General features: G+C 52.3%; 1 protein-coding gene and 1 non-coding gene across 2 annotated transcripts in view; both read left to right on the top strand.

Annotated features, from left to right (window-relative positions):
* MMP24 (matrix metallopeptidase 24) overlaps window positions 1–23,686 on the top strand; it is a 41,220-nt gene extending 17,534 nt beyond the window's left edge. The window contains exons 2-9 of the mRNA XM_004586031.4: window positions 779–927; window positions 4,751–4,867; window positions 6,636–6,940; window positions 13,597–13,758; window positions 17,048–17,262; window positions 19,091–19,229; window positions 20,486–20,752; window positions 22,417–23,686. Coding sequence (XP_004586088.2) covers window positions 779–927; window positions 4,751–4,867; window positions 6,636–6,940; window positions 13,597–13,758; window positions 17,048–17,262; window positions 19,091–19,229; window positions 20,486–20,752; window positions 22,417–22,754 — 1,692 coding nt within the window. The 3' untranslated portion in view covers window positions 22,755–23,686. The remainder of the gene's footprint in view (window positions 1–778; window positions 928–4,750; window positions 4,868–6,635; window positions 6,941–13,596; window positions 13,759–17,047; window positions 17,263–19,090; window positions 19,230–20,485; window positions 20,753–22,416) is intronic.
* LOC118760226 (U6 spliceosomal RNA) lies at window positions 3,634–3,738 on the top strand. Its single transcript, XR_004996662.2, has one exon. It is a non-coding gene; the product is annotated as a U6 spliceosomal RNA (small nuclear RNA).
* Window positions 23,687–24,654: the final 968 nt, after the last annotated feature.

The raw sequence follows: 24,654 nt of genomic DNA, 5'->3' as shown, positions 1-24,654 counted from the left end.
CTGGATGGGAACCGGTGCCCATATGGAATCTTGGTGCATGCAAGGAGAGGACTTTAGCTGCTGGCTACTGGCTACTGTGCTAGGCCCACATTTTTCTTTCTTTCTTTCTTTTTTTTTTAGATTTGTTTGTTTATTTGAAAGGCAGAGTGACTCAGAGAAAGTAAGTCTTTCATCCCCAAATGACTGTATCAGCTAGGGTTTGGCCAGGCCAAAGCCTGGAGCCCAGAACTTCTTCCAGGTCTCCCTCTTGGGTTGCAGTGCTCAAGCACTTGAGTCATCTTCTGCCCCTTTCCCAAGCATATTATCAGGGAGCTGGATCAGAAGTGGAGCAGCTGTGACTGGAACCAGCACCCATGTGGGATGCTGGTTTTACAGGCTGCAGTTTAACTTCCTATGCCACAACATACTCCCTAGAGATGCAACATTTTCAACAGGTCCTACTTTGTGTAAATTGTGTGTTCTAACTTATATGTCCAGTTTTACATCCATGGAAAGCACTTGTATGAGTGAAGAGGTCAGAGATGGAAACATTTTGGATATGAACTGAGTCTTTATTATGTAGCTAGTAGTGGGCAGTGGAAGGTCTACTGTAGGGGAGTACACCAAGGACTGTGTTTTCTGGTGATTCTACGACAGTGTCTGCGAGAAGGAGGAAGAAAATAGGGCATGAGCTCATGAGCCACTCGAGCAGGGTGTTACCTGGTCTGTGGGGCACTCTCTGCCCAGGTAGAATGCTCTCTCCCAGCCTAACGCCCCCTCTTCCATCTGTGTCTTTCAGAGCTGGCTGAAGTCCTATGGCTACCTGCTGCCCTCGGACTCCCGGGCATCTGCATTGCTCTCGGGGAAGGCCTTGCAGTCAGCAGTCTCCACCATGCAGCACTTCTATGGCATCCCTGTCACTGGTGTGCTGGACCAGACAACAATCGAGTAAGATCTGTGTGGGACCTTGGGCGTTACTGCTCTCTAGACTCAACGTGGGTCATGCCCTTGTCTGTCCTTTGTGCATCTGCCATGCCCATCCTACCTGTCTATCTTCTCCTGCAGGGCCACCATGGGAGATCCCCAAGGTGCCAGACAGGTACTGTGGTGGGAGTCTACTAGTCAGCTTTTTGTTACCACAACTAAAGTATCTCATCAAGGAAAAAAGTTTCTTTTTTGCTCATGGTTTTGGAGTTCTCAGTCCCTGGGTCAGGTGGCCCTACTGGCCTGGAGTCTGACGATGCTCTTGGGTGGTGGATCCTGTGTGGAAGGAAGGTCATGGATGAGCTAGGAAGCAGGGAGAGAGGGGGGGGGGGCGGGGAGAGGGGGAGAGGGGGAGAGAGAGAGAGAGAGAGAGAGAGAGAGAGAGAATGTGCCCTTGTGTCCACGTGGGCTATCCACACAGAGCCATCCTGACTTCATCCCGGGCTTCACCCCTGCGACTTTACTCGCTTCAGTTCACTACTCACCTCTCACAGACTCTGCTTCAGATGCTGTCACTGAATGAAGGCAGTTAGCCATTAACATAAGGTTTGCAGGACCTAGGCCCTAACACTCTGGGCAATTTCCCAAGGCTCCCAACTAGTGAAAAACACAGGCTCAAAAGGAAACTCCAAGTCTCCGGCGCAGATACTTGGGGCGGGCAGGAGGGGTAGTTGTAGCACCTACAACAGGCCTGAGGATGGCTGCAGCCACTCAGGGAGAACACCAAAGGGAGGAAGAGCAAAGGGTTGGGGAAGGAGCCCCAGGGAGTGGGCCAGGAAGGAGCAGCTGGAGAAGTAGGGGAAGGGTCAGTAAGAGAGGCTGTGGTTAACCTCAATGGAGTAGTAGCATGGATAGGGGCAGCCAGCAGCGGGGGAGGGGAAGCATAGAGAAGGTCATGGAGGAAATGTTCCAGAAGCACAGAGGAGGGAAGTTGGAATGATGGCAGCCACAGAGGGAAAGCATTCTTTGTTTCAGATGAGAGAGAGAGATAGAAATAAATGCAAATGATCCATGGCCCAGCAGGATAACTATGATGATAACGATTAACTGAATATTTCAAAACAGTTGGTGGAGAGCAGTTTGCAGTAGCCATAAAAGCTATTAAAGCTGTTCAAGAAAAACCATGTATGCCATGAGGGTATGGACCAGAGCTGAAGTGAGCTTCCTAAAGAAGTATTATGGCATGGGAGCCCTGGCTGGGGTAGGAGGAGGTGCAGAGTTGGGAGAAGACACTGCAGGTGACCTGGAGGGACAGGAAATGCCCGCTGCTGAGGATGGAGCATGAGTTCATGCCTTGGGTTAGGTCATTCCTTGTCAAAATAATTTCAGCGTGTTCATTTACCAGTGAAAGAGTTGGATTACGGTTCTCAAATGCTAATTCCATTAAAATGTGCTGAGTTTGGAGTTTTATGATTGCCAAGTTCTGTCTGGATGTTTGCTGGTCCTAAGGTCCTCTCACTGCAGGGGTGAGCAGGTCTGAGATCCTGCCTCTGATGACACCCAGGGTATCATGAGCACAGTGTCTCCTTGGCCCTGTACAGTTCTCTGGGTGAGGGGAGTCCAACCGCCTTTGGAAGAGGAGGTTTTTTGGGGGGTCTTGCGCAGGCCTCATCACAGCACACCCTGGGCCAGGAACACTAGTGTCTCTGCTGAGGTACCACCTGGTCTTGGTTTTACTGTTCCAGAAAGCCCCAGGCAGCTTGGATGGGGTTCAGAGAGTGACAGGTGGATGGGGAGAGAGGGAAGCAGAGGAACCAAGCTGAGGGAAGAGGATGGCATCCCCCACTTGCAGTTCTGCCTGGATTTCTCAGTGACAAGGCAAGGGAGGGGTGTCGTGAAAGCATGGGGCAGGTGCATGGGTGGGATTTAGCAATGTGAGCCTCGGCTCCCACTCTGGGACCTTGGGCAATGGCTACTTTTCTCTGGGCCTGTCTCCTCCCCTAGGGGGCCCTTGTTACAGCAGAGGTGGCTCCAGGGTTCTTCCCAGGGACCTTGGGGGAAAGGAAGCAGGATCGGCAATGTAAAGCACTGCTCTGTGAGTGTCCACCTTGGGAAGCAGAACACAGTCATTCATTCATCGATTCCATCAGTATCATTCCTCCGACTCAACCAAGTGCTGACTGTGTAGGGAATCAAAGCCCAGGTCCTTCTCTATTCGATTGCATTAATTAATGGCTCATGTACTCATTCAACCAAGTTCTTATCTTCTGTTTTGCAAGTTACTCAGTGTATCTATGTATCTTTTCCTTCATCTATAAAGTGAGGATAATTTCTCATTATACCACAAGGGTGTTACAAGAACCAAAAATGTCATAGGACATGGTGAGAATTCACATTACATGGTTGTGCTATCACAATGGCTGCAGTCGTTGATTTCTGAATACAGAACACCCTGAAGGCAGTAAGAGCACAGAGATGGTTAAGAACTGGTTAACTCCCTCAAGAGATTTAATGTTTGGTTGCAGCAGTCTCCATCTTTTTCTCTCTATTGCTAATGGCAGCTTCTTGTCACAACAGCAAATGAGGTTGGACTATTTGCTTTCCCAGTGATGCCAAGCAGTGGTTTAGCTGGTTGGTAGGCAGCACAGGAACAAGAAATGCAGGATGAACTTGGCCAAGATCTTTTCAGTATGTCACCCTGGAAGCTTGATTTAAAATCCCCAGTGGTATGTTCTCTTAGACAGCACATATACTAAAAGTGGAATGATACAGAGAAGATTAGCATGGCCCCTGCACAAGGTGGCATGTAAAATCCCCAACAGTGCCCCCAGACTTCCTGTTCCCTAATGTAATTTTGCCTGTTAACACCCACCAGGATTTACTTAGTTCCAGGTACTGAGCCTAGTATCTAGGGACGATGTGATGAATATCACACAGCTTTTGTCCTCAAAGAATTTACAGTTCTTTAGAGGCTAACAGCTTTTCAATCACAATACAGTGTAATTGTATTGAAATGGAGAATTCTGACTCATTCATTCAATCATGATTAGATCCCTTCTCTATCAGGATCTGTACCCACCCTGGGGTGCCGGCAAGGTTCCCAGCTTCTTGAAGCTCAGAAACTGGCAAAAGAGAGACTAAACAATAAATCACATGTGTAATTTCATGGAATGATAGAAGCTGTGAAGAAAACTCAGGCAGGCTCATCAAATGGCCAAGCGATGAGGCAGGTGAGGCTGCTTCAGAGGATGCTCAGGAGAGACAGAGTGAGGGAGCAAGCCACAGCAAAACGTGGTGAGGAGGAACTGCAAAGTCCCTTCAGTGGTCATGGACTGAATATGTTCAGGGAATAGTAGGAAGGTCACTGTGGCTGTGCCCCGTGAGGAATGAAGGGGAGAGGTGGCGATGTGAGATGGGTAGGCATGGGCTGGTGCAGCTTCACTTTTATACTAGGTGTTCTGGAAAGACTGGAGGCTTTTATACCAGGGAGTGTTGTGACCTGACCCCATTTGCCTCCTTTGAGGTTCATGGCAACCTGCAGTGAGCAAAAACCATGATTGCTGGATTGCAGATGAGAAGGGGGTGGGGGGTTGGCTTTGATTCAGTCGCTTTGCTACAGCTAGAGCTTCCTGAGCTGTGTTTTCTGATCCCTAAACTCTGCCACAAAATGTTGTTTCTGTGTACATGGTTGGGAGTAAACGAACTCATGAGCCAATCAGTCATGCACATCCCTGTGGGGTTCATAATGCACGCTAAGAGTGCACGCTGCACCGAGGATTGAATAGCGTCATTGTTTGCTGACATCAGCATGTATGTTTGTGTGTGTCTGTGTGTCCTCTCCACCCAGGTGGATGAAGAAACCCCGATGTGGTGTCCCTGATCATCCCCATTTGAGCCGCAGGCGGAGAAACAAGCGCTATGCCCTGACTGGACAGAAGTGGAGACAAAAGCACATCACCTACAGGTGCCCTAATGCCCTGTCTTCTTCCCCATTCTTCCTCTGTGCTCCCAGCCCTCATACTATACTGGGTCAGAGGATGGGGACAAGGGTCAGGTATGCAGCCTTCAGGACTAAGTGCGCAGAACCAGTGACTGACCTCTTATGGCCTCTGCAAGATACTCAGGCTCCACATTCTGGTTTATCCAGTCCTTTGGAGCCTCATCATTTGTGTTCTGATATAGATGTCTACAGTTTTAGTCACAGAAAGGGGAGAGGGTAGACTGTCCAGTAACTTTCAGCTGTACTCAAAAACCATGGCTCAACTCATTCTCCCAGCCACCGCTTGCCAAACTCCACTTCTCTAATCTGGATCCCCACCCACAAACCTACCCCAAATTGACCTGAAACCAAGACTTCCAACCCAGGACCCCAGCCATCTTTTGAGGAGCAGAAAGAACTGGGACCTGCCCTAAGAACTGTCTGCAGAAAGTGTAGGCACAGCAAGATTGGGCTGTCATTCTGCGTAAGGATCAGCAACGGGGACCATGGAGCCACTCACAGTAGACTTGGATGTCAGAGTTCAGGTGGGGCTGAGGCCAGGCCAGGCTCAGGGGGCTCCAGCTGGCACCCTCTAGGGCTCTGATAGCATCTGAGTTGGATCCCTTGGGTGCGGGCGCAGGATCTAAGTCAGAGGTTCTTACAGAGTTTAAGCTATAGGCTCTCCTGCTGACTGAGCTGCAGAGAGAGAGATCAGAACAAGCTTTCTTCATAAGGCTGATGAGAGAGGGAAAAAAAGACGAATCTGGGTTAGGAACTGAAGAGAAGAGAGAAAATGAATCAAAAAGAACCAGGATCTAACCCAACTCTGACCCTGATGTCTGTCACTCAGCCTCTCTCTACCTCAGTTTACTGACTGCCCCTGGTGTTCATGGAGCAGAGCACCCATGAGTAATGATGCTCCCTTTGTGCCCAGCTATGCAGTGTGGATCCAGCAACCCTAAATACCTAAGCTGATAGCAGGTCACATGGAGCTCCCCCACAGTAGTTGGGACCTAAATTTTTTTAAAGATTTATTTTTATTCAAAAGGCAGATTTACAGAGAAAAGGAGAGACAGAAAGATCTTTCATCCACTGATTTACTCCCCAAATGGTCGCAACGGCCAGAGCTAAGCTGATCAGGAGCCAGGAGCCTTCTGCAAGTCTCCCATGCTGGTATATGGTCCAAAGGATTTTTTCAGCTATCCTCTGTTGCTTTCCCAGGCCTCAAGCAGGAAGCTGGATGGTAAGTGGGGCAGCTGAGACTTGAACCCATATGGGACTTGGTGCCCATATGGGATGCCAACACTTACACACTGAGGATTAACCAGCTGAACCATCATGTTGGTCTCTGGTACCAAAGATTTTTTTAAAGGGAATTTTGACTTAAATTCTTCTATTTAACAATGACTTTTCTAAGTGCGTGCATTTTCTACATTGGGAAAAAGACTTAAAATTTAGACAATGCTATCTATCAACCAAGTTGGGTATTTTTCCTATAAACTGGAACAGAATCCCTTATTCAACAGAAAATTTATCAGAGATCAAAGATAAAAACACAGATGAAAGCAAAGCTACTCTGATGGGGGGAGGAATGGGGGTTCAAAGCTTTGCCTGCTCAGTGACCCCCAGGCTAGATGGCAAAGTTATAGGGTTCAAATGCAGATTGCACTGGGCTATGTGGTCTCTGACACCCCTTTCAGCTCTTCGAGTCGCTCTGTCCCGCCCTGATGATCCCCCCCAACTCTCTTGCCAGTATTCACAACTACACCCCAAAGGTGGGTGAGCTGGACACCCGGAAGGCTATTCGCCAGGCTTTTGATGTGTGGCAGAAGGTGACCCCACTGACCTTTGAAGAGGTGCCGTACCATGAGATCAAAAGTGACCGGAAGGAAGCAGACATTATGATCTTCTTTGCTTCTGGCTTCCATGGTGACAGCTCCCCATTTGATGGGGAAGGGGGATTCCTGGCCCACGCCTACTTCCCTGGCCCCGGAATTGGAGGAGACACTCACTTTGACTCTGATGAGCCATGGACACTGGGAAATGCCAACCATGATGGTAAGTCCAGGAAGGGGTGGAAATAGGGGACATCCTGTGTTGCCCAGCTTCCAGGGAAACATCCCTGAGGAAGAGCTTGCAGGACTCCATGGACTAATTGGCTGCATTCTAGAGCTTTTTCTCCAAGAACTAGAGGATGGGCACTGGGTCTCTGTGGATGCATCAGGTTCAGAGCCACAGGGATGACACAGATAGGTCTCTTAGGAGATGGTCTAATTGGACTGGGGCAAGAGGGAATGGGTTAGGCCATGAATAAGAAGGCAAAGTAGAGTATTGGAGGTAAAAGAAAGAAGTGAGAAGTGGGATCAGAAAGAGGCAGGTCTGCAAACACCAGCTCACAAACAGCCTGCCTGCCTCACTCCCTTGGGTCAAACACAGGCCCAAAGGCTATACTAGTGTCCGTGAACAGCCTGCCCTGTGTCACCATCAGCCAGTTAACACCATGCAGTGAGAGTAAGTGGATCCTTTGGGCTGCCAATGGATTTCTTCTCCATGTTTAGAGCAAGCAGTAGGCAATGCATACATCCATATTCCCCCCTTTTTTGTTTTGTTATTTTATTTTATTTATTTTTTCATATTCCCTTTAAAATGAAGAGTTCAGGGCTCCAGTGATGCAGCTGGTAGACGCAGCACTGGAGCCCAAATCCTGGTTGAACCACCCAGCTCTGTGCACCCTCAGCCTCCTCCTCTGGGAAGGGGCTGAATTACATGTTCCCTAATGTCCCTTCCAACTCTAACATGACTTGAAGCAAAGTCCTGCAAAGACCAGGGGGTGGTGGTCAAAACATTTTATACAAAACCAGGACATGCTCTCTGCGTTCCTATGGGCCAGAGGCAGGTGCATGCCTAAGGAACCCTGTCGGGAGGCAGAGGGCAGTGGGAGACTGGAGGGAAGAAGGCAGGAAGATCCAACTTTGAGACCACAACAGACAGCAGGTAGGGGAGAGTACTGATGTCCTATGGCCTACGCCAAGTGCTTTCCACACATGATGGCCTTGGTGGATGTCAGTATAATCCTCATTTTAAGCTGAGGTGTGAGGAATGTTCGACCACATCAGTTGTCCTCGTTGGTGAATGCTGAAGTCTGACTCTGAGCATGGGTATCATAACTCTAGAGCCTACATTCTTTTTTTTTTTTAAGATTTATTAAGGAGTCTTTATTAACCAAGCTTAGTGATAATAGAGCACATTAGAAATAGCAAATCACAAGTCCAAATGGCAATCCAACCAGTCATAATCCAATCAAACATAATCCCAAGAGGAACAAATGGTCTTTACCCTTAAGTCCATCCATTAAGCTGAAGACCTATGTCTCAACTTCCCCAACAATCTAAGTTATCCTAAGAGACATGCAACAAATAACCTGGACACACTTACAAAGCTGCAGACATTCACCTTTCCCTGGCTTCTCTGCCCACATTCCACTACTGCTAGGCCTCATCTCTCCTGGAACTCCTGACAGTACACAAACCAGAAATAACATTGCTATCTCCATTGTCCCATCTAAGCAGTACACAGGAACCATGCTCAGGGGATTTCCTGTCCTGGGTCAGCCAAGAGTCAAGGTGCCAGAGCAACGGAAGCACCTGATCTGAAAGAGAGAGTAGAGCCTACATTCTTAGCCACCATGCTAAGCACCCTGGTTCTCAACCCTCAAGGCACAGCAGAATAAGCAAATCTGAAGAATGCAGATTCCAGGCTACAGGCCCTTAACTTCTTGCTGTTGTTTCTCTCTGGCTTGCAGGTGGGGTGGGGCTGGGGCTGGGAATCTGTATTTGACCTAACAAATTCCCCAGGAGTGTCTCATGCAAGCATCCCATCAACCTGAGAAAGGCCATCTTGGTTCCACAGCCCTAACCTGCCTGAGGGTAAGAACTGACCAGAGTTCTTATTATAAGCAAGAACTCACAGGCCCATGACCAGGAGACCTCAAGGAGATTCCCCACGCTCCAGCAAGGTTGGGAAACACCAGGCATCTCTGTGGCCATGGCAATGCTCCAGGCTGCAAACGGACTCTGAACACCACTTTCTTAGAGGCCAAGTGTGGTGCCCATAGAAAGCAATGGCCTCTTTCAGAACACTGGCATATGGAGGAGGGATTGGCAACCCACAGCCTGGGCTGTCAGGACACCACCTCGGCAGCATTATAGAAATGTTCAACTCCTCACTGTCCTGTTTCCTAAAGAGGCTGCACTCCCTCGGCCATGGCGTCTCTCCCTCTGGCCTGGCTTTCTGCACACCTACCCTTGATCTCATTCTTGGTTTTGGATCAGTCACGGCTGACTGGGTACAAGGAGAGGAGTCCTAACATTTTGGAAGTTCTGCGTGGTACCACCAGCTGATAAAAGCGTGATCACAGCCCTGATACAGATGCATGAATTTTCGCAAGGTTGTTGTCCAAAGGAGGCATGGGAAGGCACTCTCCTTCCTCCAGCTGCCCCTTCTGCCTGCTCTGCTGCTGGGTACACCCCACATTCCTTGCTATTAGAAGACTTGTGCCTCGCCCCCAGAGCGCAAGAACCAATGGTGAGTGTGGTGGGCAGGACCTGGGACCCATGACTAGGCACCATCCTAGCACTCACCCCGTTGCTGATGGAATGGCCAGTAGTTCTGAGACATGATCCGAGATGGCCAATGGTCAGGACTCTGGAAAACCCAGTGTGGCTGTCCAGGTGGAGTTCATATCTGCAGCAGCAGGCCCCTGGCAATGAACTGGAGCATGGTAGATGGCCTTGGGTGAGCTTTGGAATGAGAAGGATCAAGATTAGCGAGCACCTCTATGCTGTCTCATTTCATTTCTACAGAAACTCAACAAGGAGCGGGGAGTGGTGTCTGGGAACTCTTCCATTGCTGGCTTTCTTTTTCCCTCAACTTTGATTATGTGCAATTTCAAACTCACAAAAGGGGGACAAGTGCTCACAGGACCTGTCCCAAAGACACCAGCACCTCAACACATGCCCACACCTGTTGTTTCTTCCTCTGTACCCACACTTGTTGTTTTTTGTTTCGTTTCATTTGGGGGCTGGGATATTTCAAAGGAAATCCCAGGCACTCGTATCCTTTCGTCTCATCTTTGAATTCCAAGGCTCTACCACATGAAGACTAATTTTTTAAACACAACCATAGAATCACTGTCAAGCTCCACAGAATAGTTCCTTAAAATCTGAAAGCCAGTTTGCATTTGCTTTCCCGAATTACCTCAGGAATGTCCTCCATAACCCTGTGCTTGAGGCAAAATCCACGTGAGGCCCACGCGTCACAGCTGACTGATGGGGCTTCTGAAACCCTCTCTCCCCCCGGAGTCTGAGGCCCCCTCAGGCATCCACTGAAGAAACTCCGCTTGTCGTGGGAGGGTGCAGTCTCCTGGGGCGACTGGGGTTAGGTGCACTGCGACACCCTCCCTTCCTTTGTGGAACAGATCCTTGGGCCTGCCTCTACGCAAAGTCACCAAGCTTATGTCCCATGTGCTGCTGGGACATGGGAAAGCACGTAGAGGCAGCTTGTGACACTTGAAGGGATAGCACTTGATTCAGGACGTGTCAACCTGACTTGATTAAAAAAAAAAAAAACTTCACCTGAGGAACGCCAAAAAAAAAAAAAAAACAGAAGTTATCCCTTATGTTCTGAACCAACCCTCCTTGGTCAGAACGTTGCCCTCCTGCATGTTTGAAGGCTCCCTGGTTGTAAGGGGGCTCCCGGCTTGCCACTTCTCTGCAATCTTGTGTGAGCAAACTACCCCGGCCTGCTATGGCGCTGTTTTCTGACACCACTTCCGGAAGCTTGCTCTGCCCCACCCATTTCCTTCAAATGAGCCAACCACGGAAGTCAGTGGACCCCACGCTCTGCGGCTCCTGCCTGGGGCGGGGGGACGACCCCCAAAGTTTCCCAGAGCCCCTTCCGTCCCCCCAGAGGGGCAGGCCACCAGACAGATGGGGAAAGTGAAGTCCTAGGCCAAATGGCTGGGAAGCTGTACATCCTGCAGGTGGCGGAGCAGGCGTGAAACCAGGACTCTGCGTTTCTGACGGTTCTCGCGGGGTTCTGCCTCACAACCACACTTGGAAAATGCTGCATGTTGGGCCTTGTTCTGTTGTCTCAACCTGCCGAGCCTGGCTTGTACCCCTGAAAGAGCTCAGCATCGTAGCATTGCTGAGTGTGCGTGCCAGCGGCCTTAATGCAGGGGGGCAGGGGAGGAGTTAACTGCTAGCAGAGGAAGTCGTCAAGGCTTCATGGAAGATGGGCGTTGAGCTCAGCTTCTTGAGGAATGAGGTTATGCACCAGAGCAAAAGGGAAGTGCCTTTCGAGGGCTGGGTGAGTCCTTGAGGTGGGAATGTGGGGACCTCAGGAAAGGGGACAGAGCCGATGAGGAGCATGGGGAAGACTGCTGGGGACTTGCCCAGAGGCCCAGGAACTCAGGAGCATCCTGCACTGGGAGGCTGGTCCTCCCTCACTCAGCACCACCCTGCTGATTCACAATGAGCCCTCTGCCTTGTTTTCCCCATTGTTACAAGGCAGGCAAAGGGGAGGTGGTTTGAAATGTGCTGCTATGACAGCGTAGCAGAGTTGAGGGTTCAGAGACCCCATTCCCAACCCCTACCTTGGAAGTCCTGAGCTCTGCTCCTTAGGCCAGTTCCCTGGTTCCTTCCCACAACCCCCAAGGAAGCGCCTGCTCAGGAGGCTGAGGCCTGAACAGCTTGTCCCAGGTCAAGGGATCAGCCAGGAGCACAGCCAGGGCTGGACCCCAGGAAGCAGAGCTGCCTTCCGCTTGCTTGAGCTGCCCGCCCTTGTTTGGAAAGCAGTTCAGCGATGAGGTCACAGCTCCCTGCTGCCAGGTGGACAGGGACTAGAGGAGGGAGCTGGGGGTGGCCTGGCCTTTTCCCTGTCAACCTGCCCTGCCCCACCAGAAGGCCGGCCCCAGGCTCTTGGCCAACCATGTCCTGTTCTTGCCCATCCTCCTTCCTGTCTGCAGCTTCAGATGCAGGTGATGGTGGCTGAGAGGCAAGCACGCACCTCTCTCAGACTGGGTCTGCCCCAGGGGCTTCTTGGCTTTTCCTGAGACTCTAGCCAGAAGGCCAGATCATGCACAGCCCTACCTGGCCCTCCCTGGGCTTGGGTAGGGCAACTGTGCCAGTGATGCTGGGGCCAGGGTGGACAGGACGACTCCAGCTTCTGCAACCTGGAAGCCTCCTTGGACTATGGGGGAGGCAGTGTGTGCTAGCAGTAGGCTGTGCGGTGGGCCTGAGGGCCAGGAGATACCATGTTCAGGGGCTATGCAGATGCCAGAGATCACGGCAAGCAGGGGTCTGTAATCAAACTGACAGGAGTCCGGACTGGGGATGCCACAGCCTGCCCAACTCCTTGCCCTCTGTATTTCTTTCCCAAAGCTGGAGCTACTTAATCTCCTCCCTCCCCAAATTCAAGACTAACACAGAAGCGCAGGGAAGCTGGCCTTAAGAGGTTGCTAGAACCCCACTGACCCTGTGCTTGTTCCAAGAGTCAAACTTCCATCTCATGTCACCACAGCCATCAGCCAATGTCACACACCATCCTTGACAACAAGCAGGTGGTCTTACTCAGTCCTCACACAACAGTTAGGAATTAGGTATGACTTCCCCAATTTACACATAACACTAAAGCTTAGAAGGTAGACCTCCTGGCCAGGTTTACAAAGTTGATAGGGGTCGAGCGGAAGGTGAAGGTGGTCCCTCCTACTCTGGAGCCCACGCCACTCTGGAGCAAATGCCATACTGCCAACTCTGTTCACAACGTAGATTCTGTGTCCCTCTTCCAGGCCTGGACTGTGTACCCACATACCTGTGAATCCCTCTGCCTCAGTGTTGGCCAGTGGTTTGTTCTTCCAGGACCCAAGTCTTGCTGACTTGGTACTGTGCTCTACCCAGGCAGTGGCCTGACCTGGTCCTGAAGTGGGCTGCCAGCGGGCTGTTCCGCAGGACTTTCCATTGGTGCTCACCACCTCCACTAGGGCACAGATGCTTTCCGTCTCCCACCTGGACCCTTGCACCCGCCTCCATGCTGACCTCACTGGCTCTCTTGCCTTTGGGCCTTGCTCCCCCTCCCATCATCCTCACAGCTCAAGCCAAAGTGATTTCATCCTGCTGCTGCCCTCGCTCCTGCTTAAGCCCCCCCACTGCGCCTGCTGCTGGTCAAGAGGCTGCTCCACATTCCTCCATGGGCATGATGAGGCCCCGTTTGCCAGCCTGGCTGACCTCAGCTCTCCCCTGCCCTCCCCTCAGGCTTTGCTCCAGAGCCAAGTGGAATGAAACTGCTTGTACTTGGACTTGTTTATAGTGCTCCCTCTGCCAGGAGGAGCCCCCTCCCACACCTCCTCTTTTGTTCCCAAATCCATTCCTGTGTATCCAAGACTTCAGCTTGCCCTGAATATCTTCCTCAAAGCTTGCTTGAACCCCCTGAGTCTCCCGTGAACCCCACCCCCTACCCCATCCCTTACAGACACCTACAGAAGAACCTCCTCTCACTACATCCAACACTTGAGCTGGAAAGCAGGGCTCCTGTCCCATGTCCTCCTGTGTGTTCCCAGTGGCCGGCACAAGGGCCCTGGTCACAAGATGAATGCTGAGTCTGCTGGATGGGTGGGTTAACTGATGACCTAACTGGATGCCCTGGACCCTTTCCTACAGGCAATGACCTCTTCCTGGTGGCTGTGCATGAGCTGGGCCATGCACTGGGCCTGGAGCACTCCAACGACCCCAGTGCCATCATGGCGCCCTTCTACCAGTACATGGAGACACACAACTTCAAGCTGCCACAAGACGACCTGCAGGGCATCCAGAAGATCTACGGTGAGTAGCAGGGCCCAGGTGGGTCACGCTGGAAATGCTCCCCTTTCTACCAGCCTTCCTCCAGCAGTGCCCTTGAAGGAAGGCCGAGGTATGCCTGGGTGGGACTCCAACGAAGGGCAGGTTCACCTCTCTCTCTCCTCTCCCTAGTCCTTCTGCCCACCTGTGCTGCAGTCCTTCTTGCTGCCACCCAGGGACTGGGCTGTCTCACAGGTGCTACCTTAGCCCAGGAGAGCCACACATCTATCCAGTAATAGCAATACAACACCATGGGAATTATGATCAGAACTCTGAGCTTACAAAGGAAAAATGTTACAACGTTCAATTGCCATCTGAATGAGCTGCAAAAGGCCTCCTATTGGGCCTGTCTCCCAGATCAGGCCCCACTTGTATGTGAGCTTCCAGTTCGGCCCAGGTCAGCTGAGACCTGCTTGTCAGCACAGTGTTGACCCCGCCTCTACAGGTAACAGATAGAGGACAGGCAAGGGAGACAGGTCAGGAGCCAGACACCCTCTAGGTAAAATGGACAGGATCTGCTGACAGTTCAGATGCAGTTGGGGTGAGGAGACGCAGAAGAAGGTCAATGCCAAAGCCAAGGTTTCTGGCTTTTTCAGTTTTCAGGGCAGCAATAGGATTTATTAGTGGTCAGTTCATAGATCTCTGGGATCCAGTGTAGTAACCACTGCCACATACGGGCAATGAAGCTTACACATGTTAGTTAAAATAAAATTGAAGGGCAGGCATTTTAGCATGGGGTAAGCTGCCACTTGGGATGCCCATGTCCCACATCAGAAAGCTTGTTTCAAATCCTGGATACTCCATTTCAAATTCACATTCCTGCTGACACACCATGAAAGCAGCAGATGGTGGCCCAAGTCTTTGAGTCTCTACCACCCACATGGGAGCTGGAGGTCCGGGGTCCCAGCATTGGACTGGCCCAGCCCCAACTGATGCAGGCATTTGGGAGATCTCTGTCTCCGCCTCCCAAAACACACCATCACTCTGCCTTTTAGATACATATTTTTTTTAAAGATTTATTTAGTTTTATTGGAAAAGCAGATTTTATATAGAGAAGGAGAGACAAAGATCTTTCATCTGCTGGTTCACTCCCCAAATGGTCACAATGGCCAGAGCTGAACCAATCCAAAGTCAGGAGCCAGGAGCTTCTTTTGGATCTCCTGTGTGGGTGCAGGATCCCAAGGCATTGGGCTGTCCTCTACTGCTTTCCCAGCCACAGGTAGAGAGCTGGATGGGAAGTGGAGCAGTGGGAACACGAACCAGTGCCCATATGAAATCCCAGAGCATGCAAGGTAAGAATTAGTTACTGGGCCTGGCATGGTGGCCTAGCAGCTAAAGTCCTCACCTTGAACACGCCGGGATTCCATATGGGCACCGGTTCTAATCCCAGAAGCTCCACTTCCCATCCAGCTCCCTGCTTGTGGCCTGGGAAGGCAGTTGAGGACAGCCCAAAGCTTTGGGACCCTGCACCCGCGTGGGAGACCCGGAAGAGGTTCCTGGTTCCCGGCTTCGGATTGGCGCAGCACTGGCCGTTGCAGTCACTTGGGGAATGAACCATCAGATGGAAGATCATCCTCTCTGTCTCTCCTCCTCTCTGTATATCTGACTTTGTAATAAAAATAAAATAAGAAATATTCAATTCTACACTGCATTAAATTTGTACAAAAAAAAAAAAAGAATTTAGCTACTGAGCCATCATGCCAGGTCCCATAATCTTTAAAAAATAAAAATTTGGTTCCCCAGTCACACTAAGAACTCCATTGCTCACTTCAAGTGCTCCATAGACACACATGGATATGCCTGGATCACTCTGTGGGACAGAGCAGATACTGAACACCTCCATCATTGCAAAGGCAGTTGGATAACTCAGAGAGGATCCCTAAACCCGTGAACCTGTGTGAACAACCTGCAGGAGGGAATCTCAGCCAGATTGTCCATTAGAATCACACTGGGACTCTAGGGCAAAATACCAATATCTAGCCTCACTGCTGCCCTCCCTCCTTCCCCCAAAGCATTTGATTTCAGGTGACTCCTGAGAATTTTGAAGGCTTTAAATTTGTTTAACGATGACTTATTTGGGGGCCAACTTAGTGGCTCAACAGGCAAATTCTCTGTCAGCATCCCATATGGATGCTGGTTTTGGTCTCTGTTGTTCCACTTCTGATCCATTTTCCCTGGCCTGGGAAGGCAACAGAGAAAGCCTTGGGACATCCAGAAGAGGCTCTTGGCTTCTCACTTTGGATTGGCTGAGCTCGAGCCATTGAGGCCATTTGGGGAGTGAACCAGTGGATGGAAGATCTTTGTCTCTCCTCCTCTCTGTAAATCTGCCTTTCCGAAAAAAAAAATAATAAATATATATCTTTTCAAATAAATGGTTATTTGAAAGGCTGAGTTACAGAAATATCTTTCATCCATTGGCTCTCTTTCCAGATGGCAGCAGCAGCCAGGCTGAAACCAGGAGCTGTTTGTTGGTCTTCCATGTGAGTGGCTGGGACTATACCACCTGGCCCATTTTCTGCTACTCTCCCAGGTCATAGCCAGGAGCTGGATCAGAAGTGAAGCAGCCAGGGCTAGAAGTGGCAACTGTGTGGGATGCTGTCATTGCAGGTGGTAGCTTGACCCCCTGTGCCAAAATGCAGCCCTGAGAATCTGAAGTTTTAAAAGCTTCCCCAGGTGATCTTACTATATAGCCCAAGATAGGAAACAGCAACCTTGGGACAAAATGTAGAGAGAAAGGATGCCCTGGGGCTGCAACTCCGTGGGCATGAGGGCAGGGATTCAGAGGATGCACCCCTGCAAGCGTGCTACTCAACAAACAAGCCTCAGCCCAGTGACACGGGCAGGACCCAGGCTGTCATCTGCATCTTGCCACGATCCCTAGATGAGTGGTCTGCCTGTCCAAGTTTGAGTCCAGTGACCACTTGATGGGGCCACGCAGGGGTCACTGGTGAGCATGACTGAGCTGTCTGAGTCACTGAGGCAGAAGTGGTACTGAAGTGAGATGAGGAATCAGGGGCTGAGACTGGGGCATCCTGTGGCGTGCAGTGAAGGAACAGGACACGACTCGGCTGCCCTTGGGAAGGGCATGTGTGTTCTTGGAACTGGAAAGGAAAAAGAGAAGATGCCGGACTGGGGAGGCAGGTGGGGGAGTGGGAAGAAAGATGGATTCCCTCTTATAGCTGTTCTTTTTTCAACACTTGGAGGAGTAAGACTGGGGAGAGAGGACAGGAGGCTGGAGCTGCCCTGCCCCTCTGAGACACAGCCCTCTCTCCAGGACCTCCAGCTGAGCCTCTGGAGCCCACGCGGCCCCTCCCCACGCTCCCGGTCCGCAGGATCCACTCTCCGTCAGAGAGAAAACATGAGCGACAGCCCAGGCCCCCTCGGCCACCCCTGGGGGACCGGCCGTCCACGCCAGGTGCCAAACCCAACATCTGTGATGGCAACTTTAACACAGTGGCTCTCTTCCGGGGCGAGATGTTTGTGTTTAAGGTAGGGCCAGTTGACTGGCAACCCTGCCCTGGGGGTGGTCCCTTCCTGTTCCCTCCCCAACCCCAGCACCTGGAAGCCTCCCACTCTGGGATTAGGGTCCTGTGTGGTCTGAGAAGGAGCTAACCCAGTGGCCAGACCTCAGGATCTCTTCTTTGCTCTGCTGAAAGGAATTGCTTGTTTTCAAGGGGCCAAGAGAAAAGGTCCTGCACTTTCATGGGGGTGAGTGCTGGGGAAGATGCCAGAAGCAATTCCAGGTCTGTGACCTTGAGTAGGTCTTCTTCCCTTTCCTGGGCCTCAGTTTCACCACTGGAGACATTGGGGAGTCGCTGCTCTAGAAAGATGAGTGCCTGGCGAAGAAGATGGCAGACTTCCAGGAGTTGGGGCTGGGGTGGTGCCGTGGTGGGGAGCCGGGGATTCCTGAAGCAATGCTGCCCAGAGTAAACCCAGTTTGCCCACAGGCTGACCAGGCAGCAGCTGCCCTGAGATGCTGCACTGGATTCCCTGACACCCAGTTGGAAGGTCAGTTTTTGGGAAGAAGAGTCAGGGGAGAATGTCCTGGCCATCTCCACAGGGAGTTCTGGATCTAGAATGGTCTGTCAGCTCACATGGGACCCAACATGACTGGACATTTATAACACCTTGCCTCATCCAGGCATTAGGGATGTGGAGAGACATGACTCTGGAAGAGGCTTTCTGGAGCTGCAGCCAGCCCCTTTGTGGAGGGCAGTGAAAGCTGTCCTCGGGGCACCTGGGCAGCATGCCTCCCTTGTCCTGGGTGACTGAGCACAGCCTCTCTGTTCCCCTTGGGGAGACCTTTCCCAAGGTTTGAAGCATGAACAGGAAACAGGGACAGTAGCCAGCCCCCCGCCTGCCTCTCAGGAAAGGGCTGTAAGCAAGGCGCTTGACCTTTCTTAGATCGACTTAGAGTTGTGAAGTCAAGAAGAGTTAAACTAGACATAAGAGTGCTTTGTGATACACCCAGAAAGGCATTAGCTTTTGTCTGTTTTTTTTTTTTTTTAAGATTTCTTCATTTTTATTGGAAAGGCAGATATATAGAGAGGAGAGACAGAGAAACAAGTGGCTGCAATGGCTGGAGCTGAGCCAATTTGAAGCCAAGAGCCTGGAGCCTCCTCTGGGTCTCCCACATGGGTGCAGGGTCCCAGGGCTTTGGCCCACCCTCTACTGCTTTTCCAGGCCACAAACAGGGAGCTGGATGGGAAGTGAAGCAGCCAGAACACAAGCCAGTACTCAAACAGGATCCCAGTGCATGCAAAGCAAGGATTTAGCCACTAAACCATTGCACCAGGCCCAGATTTTGTGCCATGATTCACAAATCATGCTCCTTCTCTGCACCTGTTTGATCCTCCTGACTGAACTGTTTGCTGACAATGCCAGCTTTTGCCCAGACTGCTGGCCAACCCCAGGCAGCACTGGAGAGGTGAGGTTTTTATTGTACTCTTGTAGGCTTAGCTGCCATTTGTTCACCTGGGACTGTGTGGCCACACTCTTCTTCAAGGTCTTTCACCTGCAAGCTCTGCTGTACGCCTCCCTCAGGGCCCCTATTAGCAGCTAAAATGGAGCCTGCGACTCTGCTGTCCTCCTGTGACCAGTCCTCTCCTTTTCCTATGCTGGCAATACTGGCCTGTTGGCTTACTGGGACTCAAGACTTTAAGTTAGGGTACCAGGGGCATCCTGTCTTCCTCAGCTTTGCAAGTTAGACGCCGGCACTCTCCATGCAGGGTTGTGAGGCTGGGCTGAGGGAAAGATGTTGAGTCGAGCCTGAACCCCAGGACTGAGCCTCTTCTCTCCCTACTTCCTCAATCTCCAGGATCGCTGGTTCTGGCGCCTGCGCAATAACCGTGTGCAGGAGGGCTACCCCATGCAGATTGAGCAGTTCTGGAAGGGCCTGCCTGCCCGCATCGATGCGGCCTACGAAAGGGCTGATGGAAGATTTGTCTTCTTCAAAGGTAAAGCAGCCTGTGCTGCAGGGTTCCTGGCCCCTCTTTTTCCCATCTGAACTGGAAGAACTGGGCTGGGAGGGAGATGCTCTAATTGGACCCTTCTGGCCCTGACAGAATCACTGAGGGCTAACGGGACAGTTCCCATGGGCAGGTGGAATACAAGACAAGGAAATCAACTCAGGAGGGACATGACAAGGTTGACCCACAAGATATAGAGGTAGGACAGGCTTCTGACAACCAACATTTATGCCAGACCATTCCATCAGGTGTTTCAGAGCCCAGAGGGAGGCTGGAGTGATCAAAGAAGGGAGGGCAGGAGACATGCACGTGTCCACCCTGCCTAGCACTGTGCTAGGTTGCCTCATGTTGATTGTCTTGACGTGGGCCAGGCCTAAGATGACCAAGACACAGTTAGTGAGAAGGGAGCAAGGGACTCCAGTGGGACACAGTATAGGCAAAGGAGCAAGGATGGAGAGTAGGGGGCAGTCAAAAGCTGAGGAGACCCTCCTGACAGTCACCTGACAGCCATAGGAGCCTCACCTTAAAGAAATGAGATATGGCCTGGAACGATGTTGTTGTGGGGGGTGAGCAGAAATCCAAAAGAGAATTGCCTGCCAGGGACTTGGGGGCAAGTGGTCACCCAGTGGAGCAGAGGCAGGGAGGCAGTCCTGGAGGAGGGCCTGGAGCTGAGGTGAATAGTGTCCGCAAGGCCCAAACCAGGCAGCAGCCACATGCAAAGGGCAGGGGACAGCTGTAGGGGGACCCAAAAGAATTCCTCAGGTGCTGGCTACGAGCAGGGAAAGAGTGCAAGAGGGTGGAGCCCTAGGGGGCAGGAGATGAAGAGGAGGACTCTAGGCAGCCAGCTGGGGCTGTGAGAGCTCAGGGCACCTGTCACTGGTTCCCAGGTGCAGCCGGAGAATGATGTGAGATGTAGCCTCAGGACCAGGTGTCCTTGGGGGGCATGTGGGAGAGCAACCTTCTGTGTGAGGTCACTGCAGTGGCTGAGTTCACGGGAGGTGAGAAACAAACCCAGAGAGTGGGGGCCCAGAGCCCAGGAGTCAGGGCCGTTACACGCAGGATCCAGGATGAGCTCCTGGCTTCTTGCCACCATGCTTCCTCTGGAGCAAGGGCTAAGGGGATCCCACAGGTCTGGGGCTTCATGTTCTCTGCCACTGACTTTATAAAGACAGGCAAGTGGCACTGGCTGCCACCTTTGGCCCAAGTGACTGAAGAGGACAGAACCTGAACTCTTCTGCCCACAGGTGACAAGTACTGGGTGTTCAAGGAGGTGACGGTGGAGCCAGGGTACCCCCACAGCTTGGGGGAGCTGGGCAGCTGTCTGCCCCGTGAAGGCATCGACACAGCCCTGCGCTGGGAGCCTGTGGGCAAGACCTACTTCTTCAAAGGCGAGCGATACTGGCGCTACAGTGAGGAGCGGCGGGCCACAGACCCCGGCTATCCCAAGCCCATCACTGTGTGGAAAGGCATCCCACAGGCTCCCCAGGGCGCCTTCATCAGCAAAGAAGGATGTAAGTGAGAGCTGGGGCGGGGCCAGGCTGGGCCAGAGTGGGCTGGGCTGGGCTGGGCTGGGCCAGGGCAGGCCTGGCATGCAGCACGCGGCTGATTCTATGTGGTTCTTGCAAAGTCCATGGAATATACTCAGGGTCCTCCAACCTTGAGGGTGATAGTGGGAAGACAGCCTCCTCCCAGCTACCCTCATGTTCACACAGCAATTAACTTGCTTACCCAGTTACCAAGACCCATAGGTTCATCTGCAGGATGGACTCCCACCTAAGAGATGTTTTTACAGTCTGACTTTGTTCCTTTCAACAGCCATTTCTCCATCGGGGTTCCTTGAGATATCAGATCTGAAACACAGTGATGGAGATGGGTAGTTTCAAAGATACCTTTTCATGGGGTTTGAGGGGAGGACGTTGAGGAGAGAAACTCACATTTTCTAAGTGCCTCCTGGAGGCCAGGCAGGCAACCAGCTGCCATGACCATCATCGGAGCTTCACAGCCTGTACCTCGCTATCACACCAGGAGTCCTCCAGAGAAGCTAAGTCTTGCTGTGGCAGAGTGTGCACCCGTGAGTGCTATGTACTCTGTGAATCTGGTCCAAAGCATGTACTCTGCAACCAAGCTGGCTTCCATACAATCCATACCATTGAGCCTGTTTGCATTCAGTTTTCTCCATGTCTTCATCAATTTGATGGAGACAGAATGTAATGATGGCATCTGCCTACACATAATGCTTTGTGAGGGTCAAAAGACGCAGAGCACTTAGGATAAGGTCTGGCACAGTTTGTTTTGTAAAATTCAGTTATCACCATATCACACATGGGTATGATTCTACTGACGAAGACTGACAAGATTCACCCATTTGGTTCGCCATCATTACAAAGAGCCAGCTATTATAGAAGAGGAACTGGGGTCTACTAGCAAGCAAGACTTGCGTGGTTGACAGCCTGGTGGCAGAAAATAAGGTGGTAACAAATGTTGTACGGGAAATCGGAGTGAGAAAGCAAACCAAGAGGCAGAGAGGACCACTAGAGAAGGGCTCTCTGGGAAGGCAGTGCTGCTGTTTGTTGAGTGTCCTGTGTGCCTGTGTGTTGGCTACACATGTGGCCTCCCTTTTCGGGGGAGTCTCAGAGACAGGTGACATTAAGGACTTTGACCAATGAGATCCCAGCCAGGGTGGAGAATTAGCCAGTAAGGCGAGTCTGGGCCAGCTGCTGTGCTGTGGGCTGGTAGTGCTGTTAAGGCTGTTGCCGGGAGCCTGCAGTAGCTGCCCAAGGAGGGAACTGGCCCAGCCTGCCTGCCTCCTTCCTTCCCAGCCCCCTGAGAAGGGTCACTGTGCCAAAAACACCCCTGAAGACAAAGCTTGTGGTGCCATGGCCTGGGCTTCTGAGCCCAGTTCTCAGCAGTAAACCTTTGAACTGGGGGCTTGATTTGACCCAAAAGGCCTGGAGGCCCATTGTGCACAATGTGACAGCTACATCCCCAGGCTGAGGGTCCTGAAACATGTCCCAGTTATGCTTCAAGTGCCTCAGTGTGTTCCCAGAACCTTGGAGATAAAAGGGGGGGTGCCTGTGCAGCTGCATCATTTACTCCACCCTGCACCCCCTCCTGGGCCCAGGGCAAATGCACAGCAAGTACTTGGGAGTGGTGATGCTGGGCCATATTTCTGCAGATTATACCTACTTCTACAAAGGCCGGGACTACTGGAAATTTGACAACCAGAAACTGAGCGTGGAGCCAGGCTACCCACGCAACATCCTACGTGACTGGATGGGCTGCAACCAGAAGGAGGTGGAGCGGCGGAAGGAGCGGCGGCTGCCCCAGGATGACGTGGACATCATGGTAACCATCAATGACGTGCCAGGCTCCGTGAACGCCGTGGCTGTGGTCATCCCCTGCATCCTGTCGCTCTGTATCCTGGTGCTGGTCTATACCATCTTCCAGTTCAAGAACAAGGCAGGCCCTCAGCCTGTCACCTACTATAAGCGGCCAGTCCAGGAATGGGTCTGAGCAGCCCGGAGCCCTGTCTGTCCACCAGGTCTGGCCATCCAGGCCCTTCCTCACCAAGATCTGAGGGGCAGCTCTGGCCACAACCCATTGGGGTCGTATAGCTGGAGTGATGGGTGCACTGGCCTAGGCTTGAGTGTGGGGTTGGCAGTGATGAGGGGCTGGCCCCAGGGTGGGCTTTCCATCCTGGATATACTACCCTCTATTCTGAGGGGACAGGCCAGGCCCCCTCAGGAAGCAGGGACCATGCCAGGAGGAGCCCCTGTGGTCATTGCCTCCTGTGGTGTCCAGGAGGCACCACAGCTCCCTTCCTGGCTGGACCTAGCACCCTCTGTGGGAAGCCAGCACTAGCTCTCATCCCCCATCTGGGAGATGCTACCCATCCCAATCCCCTTTTGCCAACACCTGCTGGTCAGATGTCCCCCATACCACCCCATACTGCCCTCCAAGGCTACACGACTCCTGCTGCTGAGACAGTGGATAAGCCTGGGTTTCCCCTGCTGGCAGACGGCAGATCCCTCAGGAAACCTGCTCCACCTGTCAGGGTGTCCCCCTAGACCCAGGATTGAGGGTCATGTTATGTGCTGCCTGCAGCGGGGCTGTGGCCCAGCTGGGTCTCACGTCGTATTTCAATGTCCTGTCACTACTATTTAAAGTCCCATTTTGCAAAGGCTGCTTGAGGCTCTAGGTAAGTGAAGAGGTGACTGTCTTGGTGACAAGGCCAGCGTGGCAGCCTTCCCCTAAAAGCAGTATGACCCAAGGTGCTGCTGAGGAACCCAGACACCCAGCAGTCAGGGCCCTGCCCCTAAGGCCCAGGAGCTAGGACAGAAACTGACCCTATTTCTAGATGCCAATCCGAGTTTGTGGCTGTCCTTCCCTCCCTGCCCATTGTCCCTGTCCCATTTCCCATCACAGCCCTGCTCCAGCCTGCCACTTGTGTCTTCAGGGCTTAGGGATCCAGGACAGCCTCCGTGGTGCTTAGCACCCAGAATCCTGGCCACAAGCAGGCAGCGACTCACTCTCAGCCCAGAAGCAGTGTTCATAGCCCTTGGGAGCCCTCGCCACCCAGTTCATGGGGCCCTCTTCCCACACTGCTCTTAGGAAGAGGGCCCCCCACCTGGTAGTGGCTCCCCACTTAGGGGCCTTCTTTTTTGACCTTCTTTGGCTCACCCTTGCCCTCTGGTGGGAGTCCCTGGGACTCGGCTTGCCTTGTTGCAGTCTGGCAGAGGGAGGCAGTCCTGCCTGCCTGCCACTGAGGAGTTCCAGGCAAGGCCAGTGGGCTTGGTGGTGTCCCCGGCTCTCTGCCAAAGCCACCAAGAGGTGCCGGGCCATCTGCAGGGTTGGGGCAGGGTCTCACCTGCCAGGGCCTGCACAGACCCTGCCCCAACCCTGTGGTCTCTAGGATTTGGGTTGGCTTACCCTGTAGCATGGGCAGCCCTGGGAACTGTCTTGAGAAAAAAATCTCCTCAGAGGCACTGTGGGTCCACTGTGTCCCCTGTCATCGTCATCCTGTTTTTTTATTTTAGCCAAGGGCAGGCTCCCTGGGGCAGGCGGGCAACAACTGTGGAGATATTAGTGACCCATAGGTTTGTATGGTGTTTTATACTTTGCAAAGCACTTTATTAGCTTACACTGTCCACTCTCATCAAACTCGTGGGGCCCTGAAAGGCCAAGGGCAGCTCTCCCTGTGCACCGCGCCCTCAGAAGGGTTCTGCAACTTGCCCCGGCCACTCCAGGATGGCTGGGACCTGTTTCCATCCTCCAACCCACCCAAGGTCTGGGAGGAGCAGAGGTTTCTCTCCTCTGTCCGTCTTTTCCTGGCCTCCCTCGTCCCTGTCCACTCCTCAGGTTGGTGCTCTCACTTCTGGAACGCTCTAGGCGCCCTTGGGCTCCCCAATGGCCC

Source organism: Ochotona princeps, chromosome 22 (assembly GCF_030435755.1).
Source record: "Ochotona princeps isolate mOchPri1 chromosome 22, mOchPri1.hap1, whole genome shotgun sequence".
NCBI classification, from domain to species: Eukaryota; Metazoa; Chordata; class Mammalia; order Lagomorpha; family Ochotonidae; genus Ochotona; species Ochotona princeps.
The sequence above is the reverse complement of the archived record's forward strand: the minus strand, read 5'-3'. Positions and strand labels throughout refer to the sequence as shown.